Source organism: Triticum aestivum, chromosome 2D (genome assembly GCF_018294505.1).
Source record: "Triticum aestivum cultivar Chinese Spring chromosome 2D, IWGSC CS RefSeq v2.1, whole genome shotgun sequence".
In the NCBI taxonomy this organism is placed as follows: Eukaryota; Viridiplantae; Streptophyta; class Magnoliopsida; order Poales; family Poaceae; genus Triticum; species Triticum aestivum.
Genome location: NC_057799.1, coordinates 446,714,058 through 446,735,822, shown reverse-complemented (window position 1 = coordinate 446,735,822; position 21,765 = coordinate 446,714,058). Strand labels below are relative to the sequence as shown.

Here is a 21,765-nt window from a genome sequence, read left to right as displayed (position 1 = left end):
ACATTCTTTCCTCTTGAAACCCCACTTGCAACGAATAGGTTTCTTCTTTCTAGGTAATTTAACTAAATTTCAAGTGTCATTCTTTTCAAGTGATTCTGTGTCATCATACATAGCGGTCATCTACTTATTACTATCATAAGAAATAATAGCAACAGATAAAGCAAAAGAAACAATATTACACTCTTCAATTAACCTTTCAGGTTTATTAATACGCCATCTAACTCTGTCACGTGCGAGATTCCAACCGGGTGGAACGATAGGCTGATTTGGAGTTACATGTTCGACAGGTTCATCTTGTGCATTGACATTTCATTACCGGATGTATCACCTGAACTGAACCAATAACATGACGTAGCGTGCAAGGTCTACATCCTATGTGGGGCGATAGTCCGGGCTGTCCCCAAGCCGGTGTTGTCCCTCATGCCCGCACGCCAAAGCTTAGAACACCCTGCGCGGAGGCAGCTTGCGAGCTGCTCCACCCTTCATCGCTCCGAAGGTCTCACCAAAAGCTTCCACAACTTCAAAAAGATCACCAATTTGTATATCACGTCAGCCGGATGCTTGAAGAATTTACCCTCTATCAAAGCTTTATTACGAGTGGTCCACAAGACCCAAGATATTGCCGCAAACCCCACCCAAGCAGTCTACGTCCCTGACCATGCGAGGGTTTGTTCAACCGAAAGACATCCGAGAAGGATCCCGGACTCCACGTGCAACCCGTCGCCGCACGAAGCACGCTCCACACAAAACGGGCAACGATGCAACGAAAAAATATAGGAAGTCACTGGCGACTGGTTTCTTCCATTCGAACAAGCCGCCGTTGTAACGTTGCAAACCTCTCCAACATCGGAGCCAACCTAAGTTTATTGATCCGCTTTGCAAATTACACTATCTTAGTCCTTTTACATAGGCATGTAGTAATATGCTTTTGCACCTAATACGTATTTTGAGTTTTACATTTGACCATCGATAATATTAATAATGTATGAGATATATGTCACAGAAAGTATACCGTCAAATTCATATTTAGAAGGAGTTTTCAATAGTATAATTTTTATAGCATACATTTCATCTATTGTCGATCATATCGTTGGATCAAATCTTGATATAGAGTATGTATCAGGCTATATGTGTTTGGATGGAGGGCATACCTTTATTCACATCCATGATCTATTTAAAAAGAAAGGATTGAACAAAATAAATGCATTCCAATGTAGGCTGACTGCCTGACTACAAGAAAGATGTAAAACTCGGGGACTTTCCAACATTTCCTCCAACAAAGAGGAAGGAGGTCAAAACAAATCCCGAAACGCATAAATAAACCGGAGGCGCACCCGCCTTCCTCCCGTCCGTCACGGCCACCTCCCCGTCCACGGCTCCACCTCCGCGCTCACACCTCCCTTCCCTGTTCCCTCCCGCCCGCCCAAACCCGAGATCTCGCAACGCCACCCGCCGTCCCGCCCACGCAAGCACTCGCGCGCCTGCCGGGAGCGTTGCCGAAGCAACCCGGCCGCGCCGAGCCCAGCGGACAGGGCCAGATTCCCGGTGCTCCGGCGGGGCTAGATCTGTGAGATCCCGCCCGCCGATCCCACCTCCCCCGAGGTACAGTCGAAGGCACGAGTTCTTCTGATATCTTCATTGTCCTCCTCATTTCTGCGATGCTGGAACTTGTTTAGTGTACCTTGTGATCCAGTGGTGTAGGTAGGTAGCAGCACGCGGTTGCTCTGCACCTGATAATGACTTAGTAGCTATGCTGCATGTTTTTTTAGGAGTTTTGTGATCTGTCATGGGTTAGCTAGCTAGTTTCTCATGGGGGATCATATCGGGCTTTGGAAGTTAGTACGTGTTTTTATGTTCACGGCCAGTCGGCCATGCTATTTTTGTTAAATTTCATTTCTGCTCTGATATACGTGAATCTGCGGAATGTTGTGAATTTCGACGGAAAGACTAACTAATATCACCTCTGTTCCGAATTATAAGGCGTTTTGAATATTTCAATATGGACTACATACGGACTGAAATGAGTGAACAAACACACTAAAACATGTCTACATGCATCCGATTCAAACAAATGTTACTCCCTCCGATCCATATTACTTTTCGATTAAATGGTTGTATCTAGACGTATTTCAATGCTAGGTACATCCATTTGAGCGACAAGTAATATGGATTGGAGGGAGTAGAACTTATTATTTGGAACCGAGGGAGTAGTAGTTACTCGGTTTGCAGTGATTAGTTTGCTCATTTTGAATTTTTTGTCTTGGACACAGGTGTGCGCAGGGAATCCTTACATGTCACCGCTATAGAGTGATATATATCTCTTGCTGGTGCTGTTTGTGGTGCTGCTAGTCCTGGTTGGTTTGAGAAGATGCAGAGGAATGGGGTGATGGAATGCAGCGTCTGCCACTCCAAGGTCGTGGCGGGGACCCCCAGGAGCATATCAAGGGCATACGACAAGCACAAGAGCAAGATATCATCCAAACAGCGTGTGCTCACCTTCCTTCTTGTGTCTGGGGACTGCGTCTTGGTCGGCCTTCAGGTATTCATTTTCAATATGATAGTTAACTTCATATCCAATCAACACCTGTTTGGATGGGATTGAATGCGTCATATTTTCACGGGAAAATGTAACATGATAATGGGAATCCAAATCCATGTTATGTGCTTCTTCTGATAGAGCATGGTTATGTCTTTCTTCTAGTAATTTAGGTTTGCTTGTGCTCTCAATTTGCCGGAGATTTTTTTTTCTGAATTTCCCAAACACGGCTACCATCTGCGGACTTCATGCTATAGTGTTGTCATAAGATTCAATTGTTGTTTTCCCTTAAAAATGCATTATCATCAATTTGCCAAAAAGATATATTGGCAGATCCAGTAGCGTTTCACCTAGAGTAAATACTAAATCGGCTAATGGCTACCTGTACATTTGTAATGTGGAGTTCGTACAAACATGTAGTCAATCTGTAGCGTGTATCTGATTGCAGACAATTTGCAATTGTGCTAATAATTTACTTTGCTCTGCAGCCTATCCTAGTCTTTATGTGCAAGGTTGATGGGAAATTTCAGTTCAGTCCCATCAGTGTTAACTTTTTGACGGAAGTTACAAAGGTTTTCTTTGCTATGATAATGCTAATAATTGAGGTTAGTTCTTGTCGGCCTATATCCTTTCCTTACTTGTTATTTGTGTTTCAGTCCTTGTATCTGTATCTGTATACTATCCTGCTATGAACTATCAACTTTTTAGTGCATCGTTGTCAATACTGGCAATGGTAATCAAAGTGTTGTAGAAACAATAATTTTATTTTTTATTACATCGGCAGTAATGAGTTTATGCATGTGTGTGTTCTATTGTGTTGAAGGTGTTACCCCCCTAATGTTGTTGCTTTTCTATTTGACAGTCTAGAAAACAGAAGGTTGGGGAGAAGTCACTTCTCTCAGTTTCGACCTTTGTACAGGTGATTTATCTTTTAGAACATAGAACGCCTTGCACTCTTTTGTTACTGTGCTCAACATGCACAAAATAATTGATGTTGCTTCCGCTTTTAATGTTAAACCACATGTAGAATGTTTCTATTTGTTTTCAATTCCTTGGAACAATTGGTGCTCATCTCTTTTGTTGTTTTTATGCCCAACCGACTTGCTTTCAGTTTTCATGTATCTTATTTATTTATTATAGCTCCGTACCTAGTATGGCAACTAACTGCTTCATCTGTCAATTCCTTTCTTGTATAGGCAGCCCGTAACAATGTACTCTTAGCTATTCCTGCTCTACTATATGCCATCAACAACTACTTAAAGTTTATCATGCAGGTAAATGTTCATTGAACTGGCTGAACTCCCATTCTTCTGTGCAATGTACTTGTATTTTCTCCAGTAAATATTTTGGTACTCCTGATATTTACGAAACCTACAGTTATTTTGATGTAGTTTATCAATTTACATGTACAAGACGATGCATCTTTGATAATTATGTTACAGTGTAATTAAGTCTGTCACGCCTTGAGAAGGAAATTCATTATCACCTTCATTTGGAAGGATCAGACCATACATTTTAATTAATGAATTAAAAAATTCACTTCAAATTTAATATTCAGTCAGCTGGATTCATATCAGTTCTGTTAGTAACTTGTATCAACCAAACAGCAGGATTTTTTTGGTACCAACTTGTACTCTTGTCCTTCGAGGATTTTCTGATATTCTTTTAGTTCTGCCTTCTTTTAGTTACAACTATTATATTTTTTTAAATGGCTGGGTGCATCCTAGATGCAGAGGCCGGAAGTGATTCTTCTGTCATGTAAAGTATCTTATTATACTTCGGATGCAGTTATACTTCAACCCCTCGACTGTGAAGATGCTAAGCAACCTGAAGGTACTCATTTTTCATGTATTACCATGTTCTCGAGCTTAGCCATGCAGTGTCTGCGAATATGTGCTTACATATGTTTGGAAAATGCAAAAGTGTTAATATCATACTTGTTTCTACACAATCCAGGTACTCGTCATAGCTGTACTCCTAAAGTTTATAATGCGAAGGAAATTCTCTATAATTCAGGTGAGGCTGGCATTGCAACTATCTATATATCTTTACTAAATTACAGTTGTATACCGATTCATGCTGTTGTGTGCACCTGATAATTTCTCTTGTTTAGGTGTTTCTTAAATAGAAAAGGCATTAATGGCTTAGGGTGAATATATTTGATTTATTTCCATTTAATAACCTTTTTGAATTTTTCAAGTCATTAGGCAAGTTGCACTTCTTTTGTCAAAGTTTTATTCTCCCCTTTGCTTACTATATTTCTCATGACCTCTGTAGTACTAATATAAATCAGTTGCCACCAGTGATGGTTGCCATTTTCAGCTGCAATCCTGAATTGGCTAAAAATGAACCAGGGTTAATACTGCAACTTAAATTAAATCAAATATAGGAAGAACTAATGCACACAAGTATGTGTTCTGCAAACGCTGTAATTCAAATGCTTTCAGCAATATTGATAAATAACCCCATTCTTTTCTGATAAATATTAGTGGGAAGCCCTTGGCCTGCTGCTTATTGGAATCAGCGTGAATCAACTACGCTCAATGCCTGAGGGCACCAAAACTTTTGGTCTTCCGGTCACCGCAATTGCATACATATACACACTAATATTTGTAAGTTTCTACTGAACTGTTTGATCTTTATACTTATCTTCTTTGTGTTGCTTCAGATGACTAAACCATTATTGGATCCAGAGTTCATGCATGTATATATATGTATGTGAAATTGTAGGTTACTGTCCCATCATTTGCCTCTGTCTACAACGAGTATGCATTAAAAAGTCAGTTCGACACAAACATCTATCTTCAGGTAATTCCCACTAAGGATTGTCTTCCAGCTCTTTCAAATAGTAATAGTCCATGTGCATAATGCCGTACTATGTTCTCTGCCTGAAAACAATAAGTGAACATCCTTATCATGTCATTTTTATGCTTACCAGTTTGGTGCGCTTGCATTCAACTGTTTAACATAATATGCACTTGCCCAATTTCCACTTTCCTCTGTTTTTTATTCCTTCCATTCACCCTAACTGTTTAACATAATATGCAGAATGTGTTTCTGTATGGTTATGGTGCAATTTTCAATCTCCTTGGAATCCTAGGGACCGTCATAGTTCAAGGTAACCATCTTATGTGAAAAGTGAAAACTTGCTTTCATTGACAACAAATAAGGGTGTTATTCATTAAGACTGTTGTACTATGAAGGTCTATATGTGTGTGGCTAGGAGAATAGGATTCCATACAACACTTGCTGAGTAGTTTTTAGGTTTTACAAACCACAGAGGTGTGGTACACAAGCTGGGGTTTCTGTTTTACCTGCGAGGTTACAAAGCAGGCAAATAGAATGGCTGTTTAGTGCTTGATATGTTGATCAAAATCTTGTGCTGTGAACTATGGTCTATGTGGTTTGAGCATCATTAGGATCTTGCAGAAATATCCTAATTTAGAAAGTCAGGAACTTAAGCCATGTGCTATTGCACATTGTTGTTAACTTACTACATATTTGGACACCAAGGAGTCATTTCATGAATACCCCATGGCGTCTTGTGTTTTCCTCTGACTATTGGCTATTGCAGCATTAGCTATGTATAATTTAAACTTGGCCCATGTGTTGCAGGGCCAGAGAGTTTTGATATCCTTCGAGGGCATTCAAGGGCCACTTTTTTCCTCATTTGTAACAATGCTGCGCAAGGAATTCTCTCTTCATTCTTCTTTAAGTATGCAGGTAAAGGATGATCGCCATTTCATTCTCATATACCATATTATTTTTACCTGTCCTTGGGCCTTCGTTCTGAAATCTTCTTTCATAATCTCATATTTCCATCTGATTAACTGAGATCACACTGCAGACACAATTTTGAAGAAGTACTCATCAACAGTGGCCACAATTTTTACTGGGCTAGCATCTGCTGCATTTTTGGGACATACCCTGACTATTAACTTTCTATTAGGCATCTCAATAGTGTTTATCTCAATGCATCAGGTGATTGTTGTTTCTTATTCTTTAGCTTGTTGTGCCAAGTTGGTCCTGACTCTCAACTGAACTTATATAAGAGCTATTTCTTTCAGTTTTTCTCGCCACTAGCCAAAGTCAAAGATGACAAACCAGCTGGAACTTTAGAGTTGGGAGATGCACAGAAACATAGGTGAATATTTCTCTTGCCTTGTTTTTCTATTCTATATTAATGTAATATGAAGTGAAAGTGTCAAGTAGCAACCTTCGAATTTCTAATTTCTGAGAGTTGCAGTTGAAGTTCTTGTCTGGTTTCTTCGACTTGGTGCTATTTTCATACATTAATAAACTGTTCTATTGATTCTCTCTGTTATATTGATGAGCATATTGACTGGTGATGGCATGCATTTGTGTTCAGAAATATTTCCGAACATCTAATCTGATAAAAAAATTCTTCTTGGCAGGTCATCCGATTCTTCTTTTGTAAATATGACTGCTGGTGCTGCTGATGATGTAAGTGCTACATCGTTTGACTAAATAAAATCTGGGATAACATTCTTCTGTTAGTATTGACTTATTTCCTGTGCTGGCCATTTTCTCAGGCAAGCCACATTAGCGATGATAGAAAACCATTGTTGCCAATCTAACACTATATTTGAGGTGAGTCTCATACTTTTGTTTTTCATCTCGAGATAAGTTACTGTTTTACTTTGTAAATCATGCTGTTGCAAAGTTCTGAACCTTGAATACGATAGTTTGGAAATGTTCATTTATGTTAGCACACCACTTAATTGTTTGTCAGACGAAACAACCAATTTGCTGCATCTAGAGTTTAACCATATTGCATTCAGTGTTTTACAGCTTTGCTTACATCTTCAACATGTAGCTATCGTGGTTGGCATCTGTCACGGCAGCCAGTATAGGAAAAGAGTTCAGGGCCGTAACAAGTATTACCTGAACATCTGTTATCAATGGGCCAAACGTAACCTAAAGTGACCCCACTGGCTTACAGCAACCTAATAATTTGTTTTGTTTGGCAACAGAAATAACTTACTTTTGTTTTATTAATTGGTGTTATATTTAGCACACGTAACTACAAATCCTTAACATATAAGGCACCTCATTCTCAAGAATTTTGATGAACCTGTTTCCCTTTTGTTATGCAGGTAGGTATAGAAGAAAATTCTTTTTGCCGCGAACCACAAATATTTGTAGCATGGTAGATTAAACCAAATGCTCTTGTAAACTGTAAAAGGAAAAGAAATATTTATATGTAAGAGGCCATCCTATTCTTTCTTTCTTTTTTGACCCCAACTTTTCTGGGGGCGACAAATGAGGGGGTGGTACACGCTACTTATTCTACACAAATTCACTGATGATATACGATAGTTTTTCTCATGCGCCTTTTGGCTAAACTGGTGTGCTCAATGTTGTATCAAATGTATATCCATCTGTACTCACCATTATTAAATGCTGCATATCAGATTTCCCTGACGAGCTCAGTGCTCTGTTTATTATCTGCCCACAAACGTTTCTTGACGGAAAGACTGAAGGAAAAAACAGTACTCCTATCATCTATGCATGTGCGTGTGTTTCTGAAACGAGCATGAATAAATAGAATGCTTCTGTCGACGGGCTACAGGTTTTTTCTTGCGTGGCACGAGCTGCTACTCAAACATGGCTGGCAAGCTTACGAAGTTCAGATAACACATACAGTGCCTTCCAAAAAAGTTACAATGGTACAGGCAACTACACGTGCACGGTGATTCTAAGGAAGAACCACTGGACGACGGCAACGACTTCTTCCCACACGTACCGGCTGGTACGCGCACATCATCAGACCACGCCCTGCTGGTCCCGTACGACGGCGTAGTTGATCACGCGGGCGATGGTGCCCATGGACGGCCGGTAGGTTGGGTCATACTGGAGGCACTGCACTGCGATCCTCCCTAGCTGCAAGGGGCACCAAATTTTGCAGGCCTTGTTACATTGGGCTACAGTGAGATGGATTCAGGTAAACAAATGCGAGATGAAACCGTGTGGAGAGACCTTGAGCGCTCCGGTGGCAGGGTACTTGTCGCCGAGCCTCGGGTCGATGCATTCCTGAGCTCTGTCTTCAGTCAGCAGCGGAGATGCCTGCAGGTGCATCGGTAGGAGCAGGAGACTCATCAAACTTTGTTTCCAGACAGAATGAAAAATGCAAATGTGTGTTGCCACGGTAACTTAATTCTGTCTTGATTGCATTGCTCTTTTTTATTAATAAAGCTTATCAATTCTAGTTAGAAGCTGTGCAAAGGAAAAGAGCAAGAGAAATGTTACTTTTCATTAACTTGAACTGATGGTATAGTTTGTTTGTCAGATCAGAAAGAAGAAAAAAATGATTAGTCTGCATCAACCATCAAGTGTCTGTTAAACCTTTTCACCGACCGATTGTTGGCAGTTTCTTAGCTTGGCAAATAGTAGGATGATTATGGGACTGAGAAGCATTGCTCACCCAGTTGACTAGGCTGCGCTGCCCCTGCGGCAACGTCCGATCCAGCGGCTTCCTGCCCGTCAAGAGCTCCAGGAGAACAATGCCGAAGCTGTACACGTCGCTCTTGTCCGTCATTTGACCGCTCATCGCGTACCTGAATGCCCAGCCAAACCAAGCAAATGAAGCAATTGACACGTTCGTCAAATTCGAATACGTGGAGTAGTATAATATCAACAAGGGCGCCGGCGGCGAGATGAGATGAGATGATGTAGGGTTAAGGCACGTACTCGGGCGCCTGGTAGCCGAAGGAGCCGAGCGTGTGCGTGGAGCGGTTGAGTCGCGCCATGTCGGCGGCCTGGCTGAACATGTTGTAGTCGGCGATCTTGGCCCTCATGCCGTCGAAGAGCAGCACGTTGGTGGAGCGCACGTCCTTGTGGACCACCGGCGGCGACGCCTTCTCGTGCAGGTACTCCAGCCCCCTCGCCGCGTCCAGCGCGATCTGCACCCGGTGCGCCCAGCTCAGCACCGGCCTCTCCTCCACCTCCTCCCGCGCCCCCACGCCCTCCCTCGGCCCTGCGTGTCAGTCACTCAGTCACTCAGTGCATAGCTCAAGGTCGATAATGGCGTGGGGTTTTGCAGGTCGTGCGTGCGTACCGTGCAGGGCGTCGTGGAGGGTGCCCATGGTGGCGAACTCGTAGACGAGCACGCGGAGGTCGCCGCTTATGGTGTAGCCGAGCAGGCGGACGAAGCTCTCGTGCCGCAGCCTGGACGCCACGGCCAGCTGCCGGCGGAAGACGTCGTTGGAGGCGTGCTTGGACGTCTTCTCCAGCTTCTTCACCACGGCGAGCCTCGCGCTCCGCAGCGTCACCTTGTACACCTTGGCGTACGACCCCTCCCCGATCAGCTTCTCCCTGTCGAAGGAGCCGGTTAGCTCGTTCACCTCCCGGAGCGCCACCGCCGGCACCTCGATGGCGCCCGGCTCCTCCTCCGCCGCCGGAGCGGCGCCGCGCGATCGTTTCCGCTTCGCTGGACACGACGATACCAAATTTTTTAAATTAGTTGTTGCGATCGATTACATGGACGGACGGAAATTACCGTTCAGCTTGGGAGACGGATGGAGCAACTGAAGAAGTAATTACCGGGCTCCATGGGGTAGGAGTAGAGATCCTCGGGGGCCTTCCTCCCGACGCAGGACAGGCAACCGAGGTTGCCGCCGTCGCCGAACAGGCTCTTGACGCTCTCCCACCACCTCATCGCCGGCCGGCGGCACACCGCAGAAGAAGAAAGGGCTAGCGCCGGTGCAACTTCGAAGAAAGCTTGAGGCGACTGACTGACTGACTGACTAGTTGTTGTTGTTGTCTGCTCTTGTATCGCAGGGAATCTATCGACACCGAGCTGCTGAAATTTTCCTGCCTACCGGCCTGTGGACGATATGGCTGCAGGGAAGCTTACGGCGACGGGAAGTAGTGGACGAAGTTCCGAGACTGGGAAACGGTCGAGCAGGTGATATGTAGTCCAGTCGCTGGGAATAGCGTGACATCTCGCCGCGGACTTCCTCGCGTGCGGACCCGCCCGGTGGACGTACGAGTAGCAGTAGACATGGCAGTTGGACGAGTACTCCAGTTGGACCGAGTCTCCGCTGTAGCTAGCTAGCTTCATGCACCCCAACGCCCAACGCCACGGTGGCTGGCTAGCTCGGTCACGCCCCTGACCGGATCGGAAGGTGGCGCACGGTCGCCGGTGTCGCTGTTGCCGGTCGGTCTTTTTGTTATCCGACTTTTATGAGGAGATATATCTGAACGCGTTTGAAATAATATAGCGAGTGAGGCGTCGCTGTTGCGTGAGGTTGCGGCGGCGTTGCACGTCGAGTTCCGGTGTGCGCACGAGGGACGTCCGGGCGCGGTGGGCGACCGGCCAGAGATGCTCCGGCCGCACGGCACGTCTCGGCTTGCCGTACCGTCAGGTGCAGGCAGGGTGTTCCCGGACGCACCTCAGCCACAGCCGCACCGCAGGTTGAACCAGTTCCCTCTATCTGCCCCTGCCGCGGGCCGCACGGCGGTGTCATCGCCTCCCGCGCCGACGGTAGTTGCGTAAGCGTGACCAGGCGCCCGGCTTCCAACCGCCGTCTGCTCGCGTCTGTGTTTTGACCAAAACCCATGATTTGAAGTACGTATATGACACGCCTGCCGACCCGACTCAACGCGGCCGCTGCATTTCTAGCTGGAACGTCACAGGGTAGACTTCGAACGGCCAAGGCCGAGACCAGTGAGATAATCGCTAACAAATGCTTTGAAAATCATGCACCATCTCGCTTAACTTAATGGGCGCGTGTTTTTTTTATAAAATTCTCCTCCTTAATGTCCATTTTAAACCCTGAACTCGTAGTGGTTCGGCGGAATGAATCTGAAAGTCGGAATCCCGGTCGATTGCACCCTAAACTATGCAATCCCGGTCTAAATCGAACCCTGATACCGTTTGAGCATAAAAACGTTAACATGGCAGGGATTCGTCCAGCTGGTGGGCCAAAGAGCGGCAGCTTTGACTACGGTGCGCACCCGTCCTTCGTGCTGGGCTAGCCCATTTGTATTTTTCAGTCTGTCAAAAATGTTTTTCTGTTCTGTTACACTGCTAAAAAAGGGTACGCGGCGCACACCCGTCCTCCGTGCCGGGCCACCCCATTTGTATTTTATGTCTGTTAAATATGTTTTTCCTGTTACATTGCTAAAAAAAAGGTGCGTGCGCGCACCCGTCCTCCGTGCTAGGCCAGTCCATTCTTTTTTTTTGATAAAAATGTCTTTTTTCTGTTACACTGCTAAAAAACGATGCGCGCACAAGGTGATTTTAACTCGCAACCTCCCCTTCCGGCGCAAACTGTCCTTACCAACCACGTCGCCTCACCTCTTGTGAAAATTTTATTCCAATTTCTTATTTTCTTCTTTATTTTGTTCATGGAAGCTCCGTATATAGTTTTTTATTCTTTTTATCTAATGTGTGAAACTTTTTTCAATTGTTTTTCTTTAATTCATGAACTTTTTTACAAAACTCATGTACTTTTTCGAATATGTGAACTTTTTTAAATCCACGAACTCTTCTTTTTAGTTTTACATTTTTTTTCCAAAATCCATGAACTTTTATTTTGAAAATCTGTAAACTTATTTTCAAAATTATTGAACTTTTTCTAAATCGGTGAATATTTTTGAAAATTCTTGACCTCTTTTTTCCTTTTGAAAATCTGGTTCACGACATTTTTTTTCATTTGCTATTTTTCCTACTAAGATGACCACGAATTTAAGGGAAAATGAAAAACAAAATATAAAAAAGAAAAGAAAGAAGAAAAAGGGAGCAACTGAACACAACAGATGTGGTGTCCTGGTGGTTGCATGCGTCGGCCAACAACAGGACATCTCGGGTTCAAGTCACGCGGCGCCCTCTGCGGGCGCGCCGCTTCAATGTCGGAGGCAGTGAGAGGCCGTGTCTGCCCTGAGCCGTCTTCAATGATGAGCGGTGCACTCTACAACGACATAAATGCGGGCAACTGGCGTCGGGCGGGAGCGCGCGTGGGAGGGGTGGAGGAGGGGTTTTTGGTTGGTCGGGACGGTTAGAAAGCAGGCTTGGGATCGATCCGAACTCCCGCAAAAGTCCCTCACGTTTGTATCTGATTTGTAGGAGAAATCACATCCGGACCGCTCCACGGATCGATACATGTCAGCGTTGGATGGCTCCCGTGGTCTAAACGGTTGCGGGAGGTTTACGGATCTGTGTTGAAGATGCATTTAACTCAGTATATTTATAGACATCTCATATAGTTATATTATAAATGTTTGGTCAGAATTGAATTGCGGGTTTTGTGAAATGAATGATCACATTAATATTTTCTCACGTTATAGCGCACCGACAGAAGCGCACCGACAGAGGCATATGTACTAGTATCTCGTCATAAACCAACATACGGGAGACGATGGATGCGGAGCTACCACGGCGACGGCGACCCTGCCGTCTGGCATTCGTCACCTGGAGTCATGTGCGATTTAGTGTACATGGACTACTTTAGTTTTGCATCGAGTTTTAGTATCCTTTTGAGTTGGCCACATCGCAAATCTTTTTCGTCCTTCGCCACTGCGCTGAATCATTTAGAGCATCTCTACTAGTCCCCCAAAAAGCCTCTCGAAGGCACTTTTTCACCATCGGCGATTAAAATTCCTCCCACTTGTCACCCCAAAAACCCAGTTTTCGCCGGATTCGAGAAAAAAAACGGCCGGCGCGCCCAGGCGAAATCCAGCCCCCCCGAGGCAGCTGAGGACGCCGGCAATATTATTTGCATGCAAACGGTTCACTGTCAGTGTCCCAACTCCCTCTCTTCTCTCTCCCCCCTTCTCTTTTCTCCAGGCCCACCCACGTGCTCGGCCGCACAAGGCACACTCCCCCAATGCCCACCCACCGAGGCTAGCAGGCGCGCACGGGACGGGACGGGCGCGGCGAGCAGGGCGCCGGAGCTGGGGCACGGGCGAGCGCGGGCGTCACGGCGGTTGGGCGCCGGAGTCACGGCGGGTGCGGGCGTCACGGCGGCCGCGTGAGCTCGCGGGGAGGTCGCCGGAGCCACAACGCAGGAGGATGCAGACTTTTCGCCGCGTGGCTTCCATGGACTCGTCGGTGGTGTCCGCCGGGGTCGGGCTGGTTCCTGAAGACAAGCGGAGCAGTACAGAAAACCAGGGGAACGACGAGGTGCCATCGGGCTCTGGTCTCTCCTCTCGCTGCATCGCCGGGGCGTCGGCGGCCAGGCCAGGAGGCCGCCGAGAAGCCTGTGGCCGGGGCGAAGCTCGTGGCCGCGCGAGGCCGGGACGGGCGTGGCCAGAGCTCGCCCCGGACGAGCCTCGGACGCAGGCGGCTGGCGGACACCATCGTCGGGAAGGAGCTCGCGCGGGACGGCGAGGCCGTGGCACGGCGCGGGCGGGACGAACGGGGGGCGGGGACGACTGGAAGAATTTTCGACCCCAGTGCACAATTCTCTCCGCGCAACCCCAGGAGGCTGAAAAAATGTCTCGTAGAGGCGCAACGGCTGGAGATGCTCTTAGCCCGCCAAGGAGACGAGGTCTCGTGCCGCCGGATGCAATGACACCAGTCGCGGGCACGACGGGAATGGTGAAGATTACCCTCGCCCATGACCAAGGGAGTAGAAGAGGGTCTGAAAGCACAGCTGGTGCATGCATGGTTCAACCATTTACACTCCTCGACTGTTCTTGCGTGTAGGGGTAGAAATGGAAGAGAGTAACACGGAATAACACAATACTCATGAATAAATGGGTTATTTTATTTCTCTTTCGATTTCGAGGATGCCATCTTATCAACATCCTTATTCTATTCAGCAAATATTACAAATGCAATCGTGGCCATGGCAATGAGAATCCTTGTACGCGCGACCTCGCTGCTTCGCTAGGCCAATGCAGGTCAGCTTGCACAAGGGCCCGGTGCAGAAGAGCAACCCATCATAACCGTCTTCGATGCAATCCCCTACCAAGCTTCTGAAGAATATCAGGTGTGGTGAGTGTCAAATACTGAAGTGCACCTACCAAGCTTCTGTATTTGGTGCCATCCTCTTGATTCAAAAGCTCACCTACAAGAGACAATTTTTCTGTGTTGGATAAAGGAGTTGGTGAAGGTTTGCAACCCTGCAATCCAACTCTATTCAAAAGATCAGCTGCATATTTTTCATGAGAGAGATGAAGACCACTTTCTAAGTTTCTTTTCGCTTCAATACCAAGGAAGAAATGCAAGTCACCTAAATCCTTAAGAGCAAATTCTGACTTTAGATCTTTCAACAAGGAGCATCATTTGATGAGCTTGTAAGAATAATGTCACCAACATATATGAGCACAAATATGATCGTATATGACTTGTTATAAATAAATAGTGATGTGTCAGATTTTGAAGGAACAAAACCAAGTGTCTCGAGCTTTGAACTCAAACGAGAGTACCATGCTCTGGGTGCTTGTTTCAGTCCATAGAGGGATTTGTCAAGCCTGCACACATGGAAAGGTGAGTCTATTTTTACTGGATTTTTGGGCACAACTGAGGCCCAAGCGAGCGGACTCATCCTGTTTTGGTTGGTCTCTTGGGTTCGCTTGTTTTTTGCAGCCGCGAACGTATATAAGTTGGCAGAATTTGATCCGAAGGAGCAAGGTGGGACTATTTTTACCGGATTTTTGGGCACAGCTGAGGCCCAAGCGGGTGGACGTACAATGAATTCACGGGTTGAATACTTTCAAATGCAGGGTTGTTTTTGCAAAAACAGAATGTTTTCTCAGATATCCACTTAAGAAGGGAATGCAGGATCAATTATTAAAAATCATAGGGACTTTTTTGCAAAAAGGCCACGGCGGTGGGCGGGCAGAATCAATAGCCGCTTATTATTAGGTAAGTATAACCCATATTTTTTGACCAAAAATATAAGTCAAAGTTTGACACAAAAAAACGAAGTGGTCTTGTATAAGAGAATGGAGGGACAACAACCATGCGGTATATATAGTTAACTCAGTATAGTTATAGACATCTCATATAGTTATATTACAAATGTTTGGTCAGAGTTGAATTGTGGATTTTGTGAAGTGATTGATCACGTCAATATTTTCTCAATTTGCAATGCACGGGCAAATGTGCTAGTATCTTATCATAAACCAACATATTGGAGACGCTGGATGCAGATCTACGACGGCAACGGCGACTCTACCATCTGGCATTTGTCACCTGGAGTCATGTGCAATTTAGTGTACATGAACTACTTTAGTTTCACATTGAGTTTTAATATGCTTTACCAAAAAAGGCTTTCGCCCCGCTTTAAACATAAATCAAACCATCAAAGCACAACGTCCAACAAAGTTCACAGCTCATGCACGCACACATGCCGCACGCAAACTAGCACAAAACAAGGTACACAGGTTCTGCTGAGGGCACAACTCAACAAGCCCAAAGAAGAAAGAAAAAAACACAGGCGGCGGTGCAGGAAGTGAAGATCAAATCCGGCTCTAGTGGTGGAGGGGGGAGCGGTGCTGCTGATAACCCAAAAGTTTAGGGGATCACAACAGTTTTTGAGGGTAGAGTATTCAACCCAAATTTATTGATTCGACACAAGGGGAGCCAAAGAACATTCGCAAGTATTAGCAGCTGAGTTGTCAATTCAACCACACCTAGAGATTAATTATCTACAACAAGGTGATCAGTAGCAAAGTAGATGATAGTTTTGGTAGTAGTAGCAATAGCAATAGTAACGGTAACAGTGATAGCAATGATTTTGTAGCAAGTCCAATAGTAACAATAGCAGTAGTAACTTAGCATAAACAATACAAGAGAAATTCGTAGGCATTGGATCGATGAATTCGTTGGATGATATTTTTGATAGAAAGACTGTAAGGGAACCCCCTACAGTGTAATTGGTGCAACAAACCCAAATTACAAGTACCATGCCTTGAACCTGGATGGGTGGGAAGACATCAACCCCTCCCCACCACTAGGCTATGCCTTAGTCTGCAATAACCTAGGGCGATACGGCACTAGCTCTAGTTCATAAATATAATGTAGACATGTATTCCGTAAATAGTCATACGTGCTTATGGAAAGAACTTGCATGACATCTTTTATCCTACCCTCCTGTGGCAGCAGGGTCCTATTGGAAACTAAGGGTATTAAGGCCTCCTTTGAATAGAGAACTAGAACAAAGCATTAACACATAGTGAATACATGAACTCCTCAAACTACGGTCATCACCGGGAAGTGTCCCGACATCTGTCACTCCGGGGTTGTCGGATCATAACACGTAGTAGGTGACTATAACTTGCAAGATCGGATCTAGAACATAGATATAATGGTGATAAGATAAACGATTCAGATCTGAAATCATGGCACCCAGGCCCAAAGTGACAAGCATTAAGCATGGAAAAGTCATGACAACATCAATCTCAGAACATAATGGATACTAGGGATCAAGCCCTAACAAAACTAACTCGATTACATGATGAATCTCATCCAACTCCTTACCGACCAGCGAGCCTACGAAGGAATTACTCACTCCCGGTGGGGAGCATCATGGAATTGGCGATGGAGAAGGGTTGATGATGACAAAGATCGAAGATCCCCCTCTCCAGAGCCCCAAACGGACTCCAGATCTGGCCTCCCGATGAAGAACAGGAGGTGGCGGCGGCTCCGTCTCATGAAACGCGATAATTCTTCCTCCCCTATTTTTTTCTCCGAAAATGTGATTTTATAGTATCAGGGTCGAGGTCTGCGGGGCCACCAGGTGGGGACAACCCACCTGGGCGCGCCTGGAGGGGGGCGCCCTGTTGGGTTCTGCCCACCCAGGTGCCTCCTTCCTGTGGTTCTTGGCTCCGGAAATTATCTTTTATTGTATAAAAATTCCTCGCAAAGTTTTGTTCCAATCCGAGAACTTTTATTTCTTCACAAAAACAACACCTTGTAGTCCTGCTGAAGACAACATCAGTCCGGGTTAGTTTCATTCAAATCATGCAAATTAGAGTCCAAAAGAAGAGGAAAAGCGTTAGGAAAAGTAGATACGACGGAGACGTATCAACTCCCCCAAGCTTAAACATTTGCTTGTCCTCAAGCAATTCAGTTGATAAACTGAAAGTGAAAAAGAAAAACTTTTACGAACTCTTTTGCTCTTGTTTACATAAATAAGCTTAAGTAGCACCCAGGTTTTCAGCCAAGATCATGACTAACCATGTCGACAATAACTCTTAAAAATTATATTAACTCATATCAATGGCATAATCAACTAGTGAGCAATAATAAGATATCTCAAATGACAACACTTTGTCAAAACAACCATGATACAATATGACAATAGTGGTATCTCGCTAGCCCTTTTTGAGACCGCAAAACATTTATGCAGAGCACCTCCAAAGTTCAAGCGGCGACTAAACATTGTAATTCATGGTAGAAAAGATCCAGTCATGATGCACCCAACATTAGCTACACACAATGCATGAGGATGACAATAGTGCTCTCAGGTTCTGGCGCTTATTTGGGAAACAGTGATTTGCAGCGATGCTAGAGCTCAAGTTTTCAAAACAGAGGTAAATGAATTTTTGAGAAATGCACCCTTCTTGTTTACTTCACGACCATTAGTTATCAGTATCTTCCATGCTAAACACATTAGTGGCGGGTCCCAAGCGATAAAAGTAAAGGTTTACCCCCCTCCACCAATAAGCACACTCCACGGCTAGTCCGAAACAACGGGTACCGTCCATACCAATAGCAGTCCTGGGGGAGTTTTGTTTAATTATTTGCAATTTGAATTCGGGACTGGGAATCCCTATTACCGCCCCTCTCGTGCAAGGACAAGTGAATAAACACTCATCATGAGAATAACCCGCTTAGCATGGAAGATACTGACTACCTCCTGTCGCTCCATGAACAATCCAGGCACACAAAAAAGGATATTTATTTGAAGTTTTTTAGAGGTGGCACATGCAAATTTACTTAAAACGGCAGGGTAATACCGCATATAGGTAGGTATGGTGGACTCATTTGGAATAAGTTGGGTTTCAGGATTTTGATGCACAAGCAGTAATTTCGCTTAGTATAGGCGAAGGCTAGCAATTAGGCTGAGAAGCGGCCAGCTAGAGAGCGAAAACGGTCATGAACATGCATTATGCATAAGTAACATTGGATACTTGCATGAGTAGAATATGAACACCATGAACATAAATATCATAGAGGCTATCACTACAAAAAAGACACATCCGTGACATTTTGGGTTGAACGAATTTTTTTCTGTCATGCTTATGACACTTCTATGACGATAATTGTGACAAAAGTACGTATCATCATAGATGTGGTGGGCTCCTACTTCTATGACAAAAAATCATGACAGAAAATGGGCTTTTCGTCCTGGGCGGGCCGGGGCGCACCTGCATGACATTCTTTGGGCCGTCCATGACAGAAAAAATCATGGTAGAAGCGAGGGCGAGGAAAATTTCGGGGAGTTCCCGGTTACGGTGGGTGGTCGGGGCCGAGCGATGCACAGAGGGATTGCGCGTTTCTCTTGTACACGTACGCGTGTGTGTGCGAGGCGTTGGGCTCTAACTGAACCCGAGTGAGGCGTTTGCTTACTAAACCCAAGCGATTGCACAGGCTACACATTACTGAACCCGAGCGATCGATCGATCCCTGGCTGTTAATTGAACCCGATCGAGGGATTCCTTCGCTACTGCTGCTAACTGAAGCCGATCGAACCTGCTGCCTCTTGATGAACAGTGAGTGTTGTTGGGGGTTGGATGAACAGTTCCCGCTGGGGGTTGGATGAACAGGATCTCGTGGTAGTAGAGGCTGTTGCCGCTGGATGAACAGGACCCGATCGAGAGGAGGTCGTCATACACCCGAACCGGTTGGGGCTGGATGAACAGGACCCCGTGTGGAGGGCTGGTTGAACAGTAGCCGGTGGAGGCTGGATGAACAGGACCCCGTGGAGAACAGTAGCTGGTGGAGGCTGGAGGAAGTCGATGGTGGATGAACAGTAGCCCGTTGTAACGCCCCGGATCCGATGCGCCAGGTGTCTCCCACTTATTCGTTGTCGTTGCGATCGTGAGGATTCGTTTGTCTTCGTGGCTTCATCTTCTTCATGGATTCGTTCTTCTTCCTAGCGGGATTTCAGGCAAGATGACCGTCACCTTGGATCTCATTACTATCATTGCTATGCTAGTTGCTTCGTTCTATCGCTATGCTGCGCTACCTATTCACTTGTCCTTCAAGCCTCCCAAATTGCCATGAACCTCTAACCTTTGTCACCCTTCCTAGCAAACCGTTGTTTGGCTATGTTACCGCTTTGCTCAGCCCCTCTTATAGCGTTGCTAATTGCAGGTGAAGATGAAGATTGCTCCATGTTGGATTATGTTTTGTTGGGATAACACAATATCTCTTATATTATTAATGCATCTATATATTTGGTAAAGGGTGGAAGGCTCGGCCTTATGCCTGGTGTTTTGTTCCACTCTTGCCGCCCTAGTTTCCGTCATACCGGTGTTATGTTCCCGGATTTTGCGTTCCTTACACGGTTGGGTGATTTATGGGACCCCCTTGACAGTTCGCCTTGAATAAAACTCTTCCAGCAAGGCCCAACCTTGGTTTTACCATTTGCTCAGCCTATTTCTTTTCCCTTGGGAGTCGCGCTCTCGAGGGTCATCTTTATTTACCCCCCCGGGCCAGTGCTCCTCCGAGTGTTGGTCCAACCTGTCAGTCGCCGGTGGCCACCAGGGGCAACTCTGGGCTGGCCTATCGGAAGCTTGGACAATCCGGTGTGCCCTGAGAACGAGATATGTGCAGCTCCTATCAGGATTTGTCGGCACATTCGGGCGGCTTTGCTGGTTTTGTTTTACCATTGTCGAAATGTCTTGTAACCGGGATTCCGAGACTGATCGGGTCTTCCCGGGAGAAGGAATATCCTTCGTTGACCGTGAGAGCTTATCATGGGCTAAGTTGGGACACCCCTGCAGGGTATTATCTTTCGAAAGCCGTGCCCGCGGTTATGTGGCAGATGGGAATTTGTTAATAACCGGTTGTAGATAACTTGACACTTGACCTTAATTAAAATGCACCAACCGCGTGTGTGTAGCCGTGATGGTCTCTTCTCGGCGGAGTCCGGGAAGTGAACACGGTTTCTGGGTTATGTTTGACGTAAGTAGGAGTTCAGGATCACTTCTTGATCATGGCTAGTTCACGACCGTTCCTTTGCTTCTCTTCTCGCCCTTCTTTGCGTAAGTTAGCCACCATACTTGCTTAGTCGCTGCTGTAACCTCACCACTTTACCCCTTCCTTTCCCATTAAGCTTTGCTAGTCTTGATACCCATGGTAATGGGATTGCTGAGTCCTCGTGGCTCACAGATTACTACACCACCAGTTGCAGGTTCAGGTTATGCGATGATCATGACGCGAGAGCGATGTTCGCTTGTTTGGAGTTCTTCTTCTGCTTCTTCTTCGATCAGGGGATAGGTTCCAGGTCGGCAGCCTGGGCTAGCAGGGTGGTTGTCGTTGAGTTTCTGTTTATGTTTCATCCGTAGTCGGATGTTGATCTTATGTATGTGGTATCGATGTATTCTTGCGGCATTTGTATGCCTTGTATGTATCCCCAAATATTATGTAATGTTGATGTAATGATATCCACCTTGCAAAAGCGTCTTCGAGATGCGCTTCTATCCTTTGGTGGGACCGTCGAGTTCCTTTAGGATAGGTTCGCATCTTGGGAGTGACAAGTTGGTATCAGAGCCTCGACCGACCCTAGGAGCCCCCCTTGATTGATCGTGTAGTTTGGCCGTTGTTGAGTCTAGAATAAAACTTTTTCCGAGTCTAGTTATATCAGAGAGTAGGAATTCTTTTTACTCCTCTGCCCCTTCGTCGCTCTGGTGAGAAATCTTGACGTAGGTGTTTTGAACTATTCCTCTTCCCCTTCAAAATTTTCTTCAGGATCACGTGGTTAGTTTTCGTTCGTTGTCCATCCTCTTTTTCAATCTGGTGCATTTCTCTTCGAGTGTTTCGATCCTCGTCATCTTTTGCGAGATCAGTCCTTAGTTATTTCTCTTCTGATGTTGTTTCCCTGTCCGAAGTTGTCCTTGTTTTTCCCACCCGCCCACCCTTCTTCTTCTCAGAACCTGAGTTCGTAATTGTGTATCTATTTTACTAGTGCGAAATCTTTGCTTTCTCTCCTCTATTATTTCAACCGGTGCTTTTCTCTTCAAAGCTTTTCGTCGATTTTCCCTTCCAAGTTGCCGTTGTTTTCCCGCCCTCCCACCCTTTTATTTCC

The 21,765-nt window shown here is 45.5% G+C and overlaps 2 protein-coding genes across 2 annotated transcripts; one reads left to right on the top strand and one right to left on the bottom strand.

Annotated features, from left to right (window-relative positions):
- Nucleotides 1-1,344: 1,344 nt before the first annotated feature.
- Nucleotides 1,345-7,981, top strand: LOC123053733 (CMP-sialic acid transporter 4). The gene is made up of 16 exons (XM_044477265.1): nucleotides 1,345-1,602; nucleotides 2,271-2,539; nucleotides 3,025-3,141; nucleotides 3,399-3,455; nucleotides 3,733-3,810; nucleotides 4,325-4,369; nucleotides 4,493-4,552; nucleotides 5,026-5,148; nucleotides 5,267-5,344; nucleotides 5,585-5,654; nucleotides 6,152-6,259; nucleotides 6,384-6,517; nucleotides 6,604-6,680; nucleotides 6,952-7,000; nucleotides 7,090-7,147; nucleotides 7,654-7,981. Exons 2-15 carry the CDS (start codon nucleotides 2,369-2,371, stop codon nucleotides 7,132-7,134), a joined length of 1,212 nt encoding a protein of 403 aa, XP_044333200.1. The 5' UTR covers nucleotides 1,345-1,602; nucleotides 2,271-2,368; the 3' UTR covers nucleotides 7,135-7,147; nucleotides 7,654-7,981.
- A 25-nt stretch (nucleotides 7,982-8,006) lies between these two features.
- On the bottom strand, nucleotides 8,007-10,515 carry LOC123053734 (PTI1-like tyrosine-protein kinase 3). The gene is made up of 6 exons (XM_044477266.1): nucleotides 10,100-10,515; nucleotides 9,615-9,986; nucleotides 9,248-9,533; nucleotides 8,982-9,114; nucleotides 8,537-8,623; nucleotides 8,007-8,440 (listed from the first exon to the last, which is right to left on the bottom strand). The coding sequence occupies exons 1-6, from the start codon at nucleotides 10,212-10,214 to the stop codon at nucleotides 8,324-8,326; spliced, it is 1,110 nt and encodes a 369-aa protein (XP_044333201.1). The 5' UTR covers nucleotides 10,215-10,515; the 3' UTR covers nucleotides 8,007-8,323.
- Nucleotides 10,516-21,765: the final 11,250 nt, after the last annotated feature.

Coding starts and splice junctions, on each gene's coding strand:
- LOC123053733 (XM_044477265.1), top strand. CDS start 2,369: ATGCAGAGGAATGGGGTGATGGAATGCAGCGTCTGCCACTCCAAGGTC. Junction 6,518..6,603: donor TGTTTATCTCAATGCATCAG/GTGATTGTTGTT, acceptor TATTTCTTTCAG/TTTTTCTCGCCACTAGCCAA. Junction 6,681..6,951: donor GGAGATGCACAGAAACATAG/GTGAATATTTCT, acceptor TCTTCTTGGCAG/GTCATCCGATTCTTCTTTTG.
- LOC123053734 (XM_044477266.1), bottom strand. CDS start 10,214: ATGAGGTGGTGGGAGAGCGTCAAGAGCCTGTTCGGCGACGGCGGCAAC. Junction 9,115..9,247: donor TTCGGCTACCAGGCGCCCGA/GTACGTGCCTTA, acceptor CTGGGCATTCAG/GTACGCGATGAGCGGTCAAA. Junction 8,624..8,981: donor AGCGCAGCCTAGTCAACTGG/GTGAGCAATGCT, acceptor ATGCACCTGCAG/GCATCTCCGCTGCTGACTGA.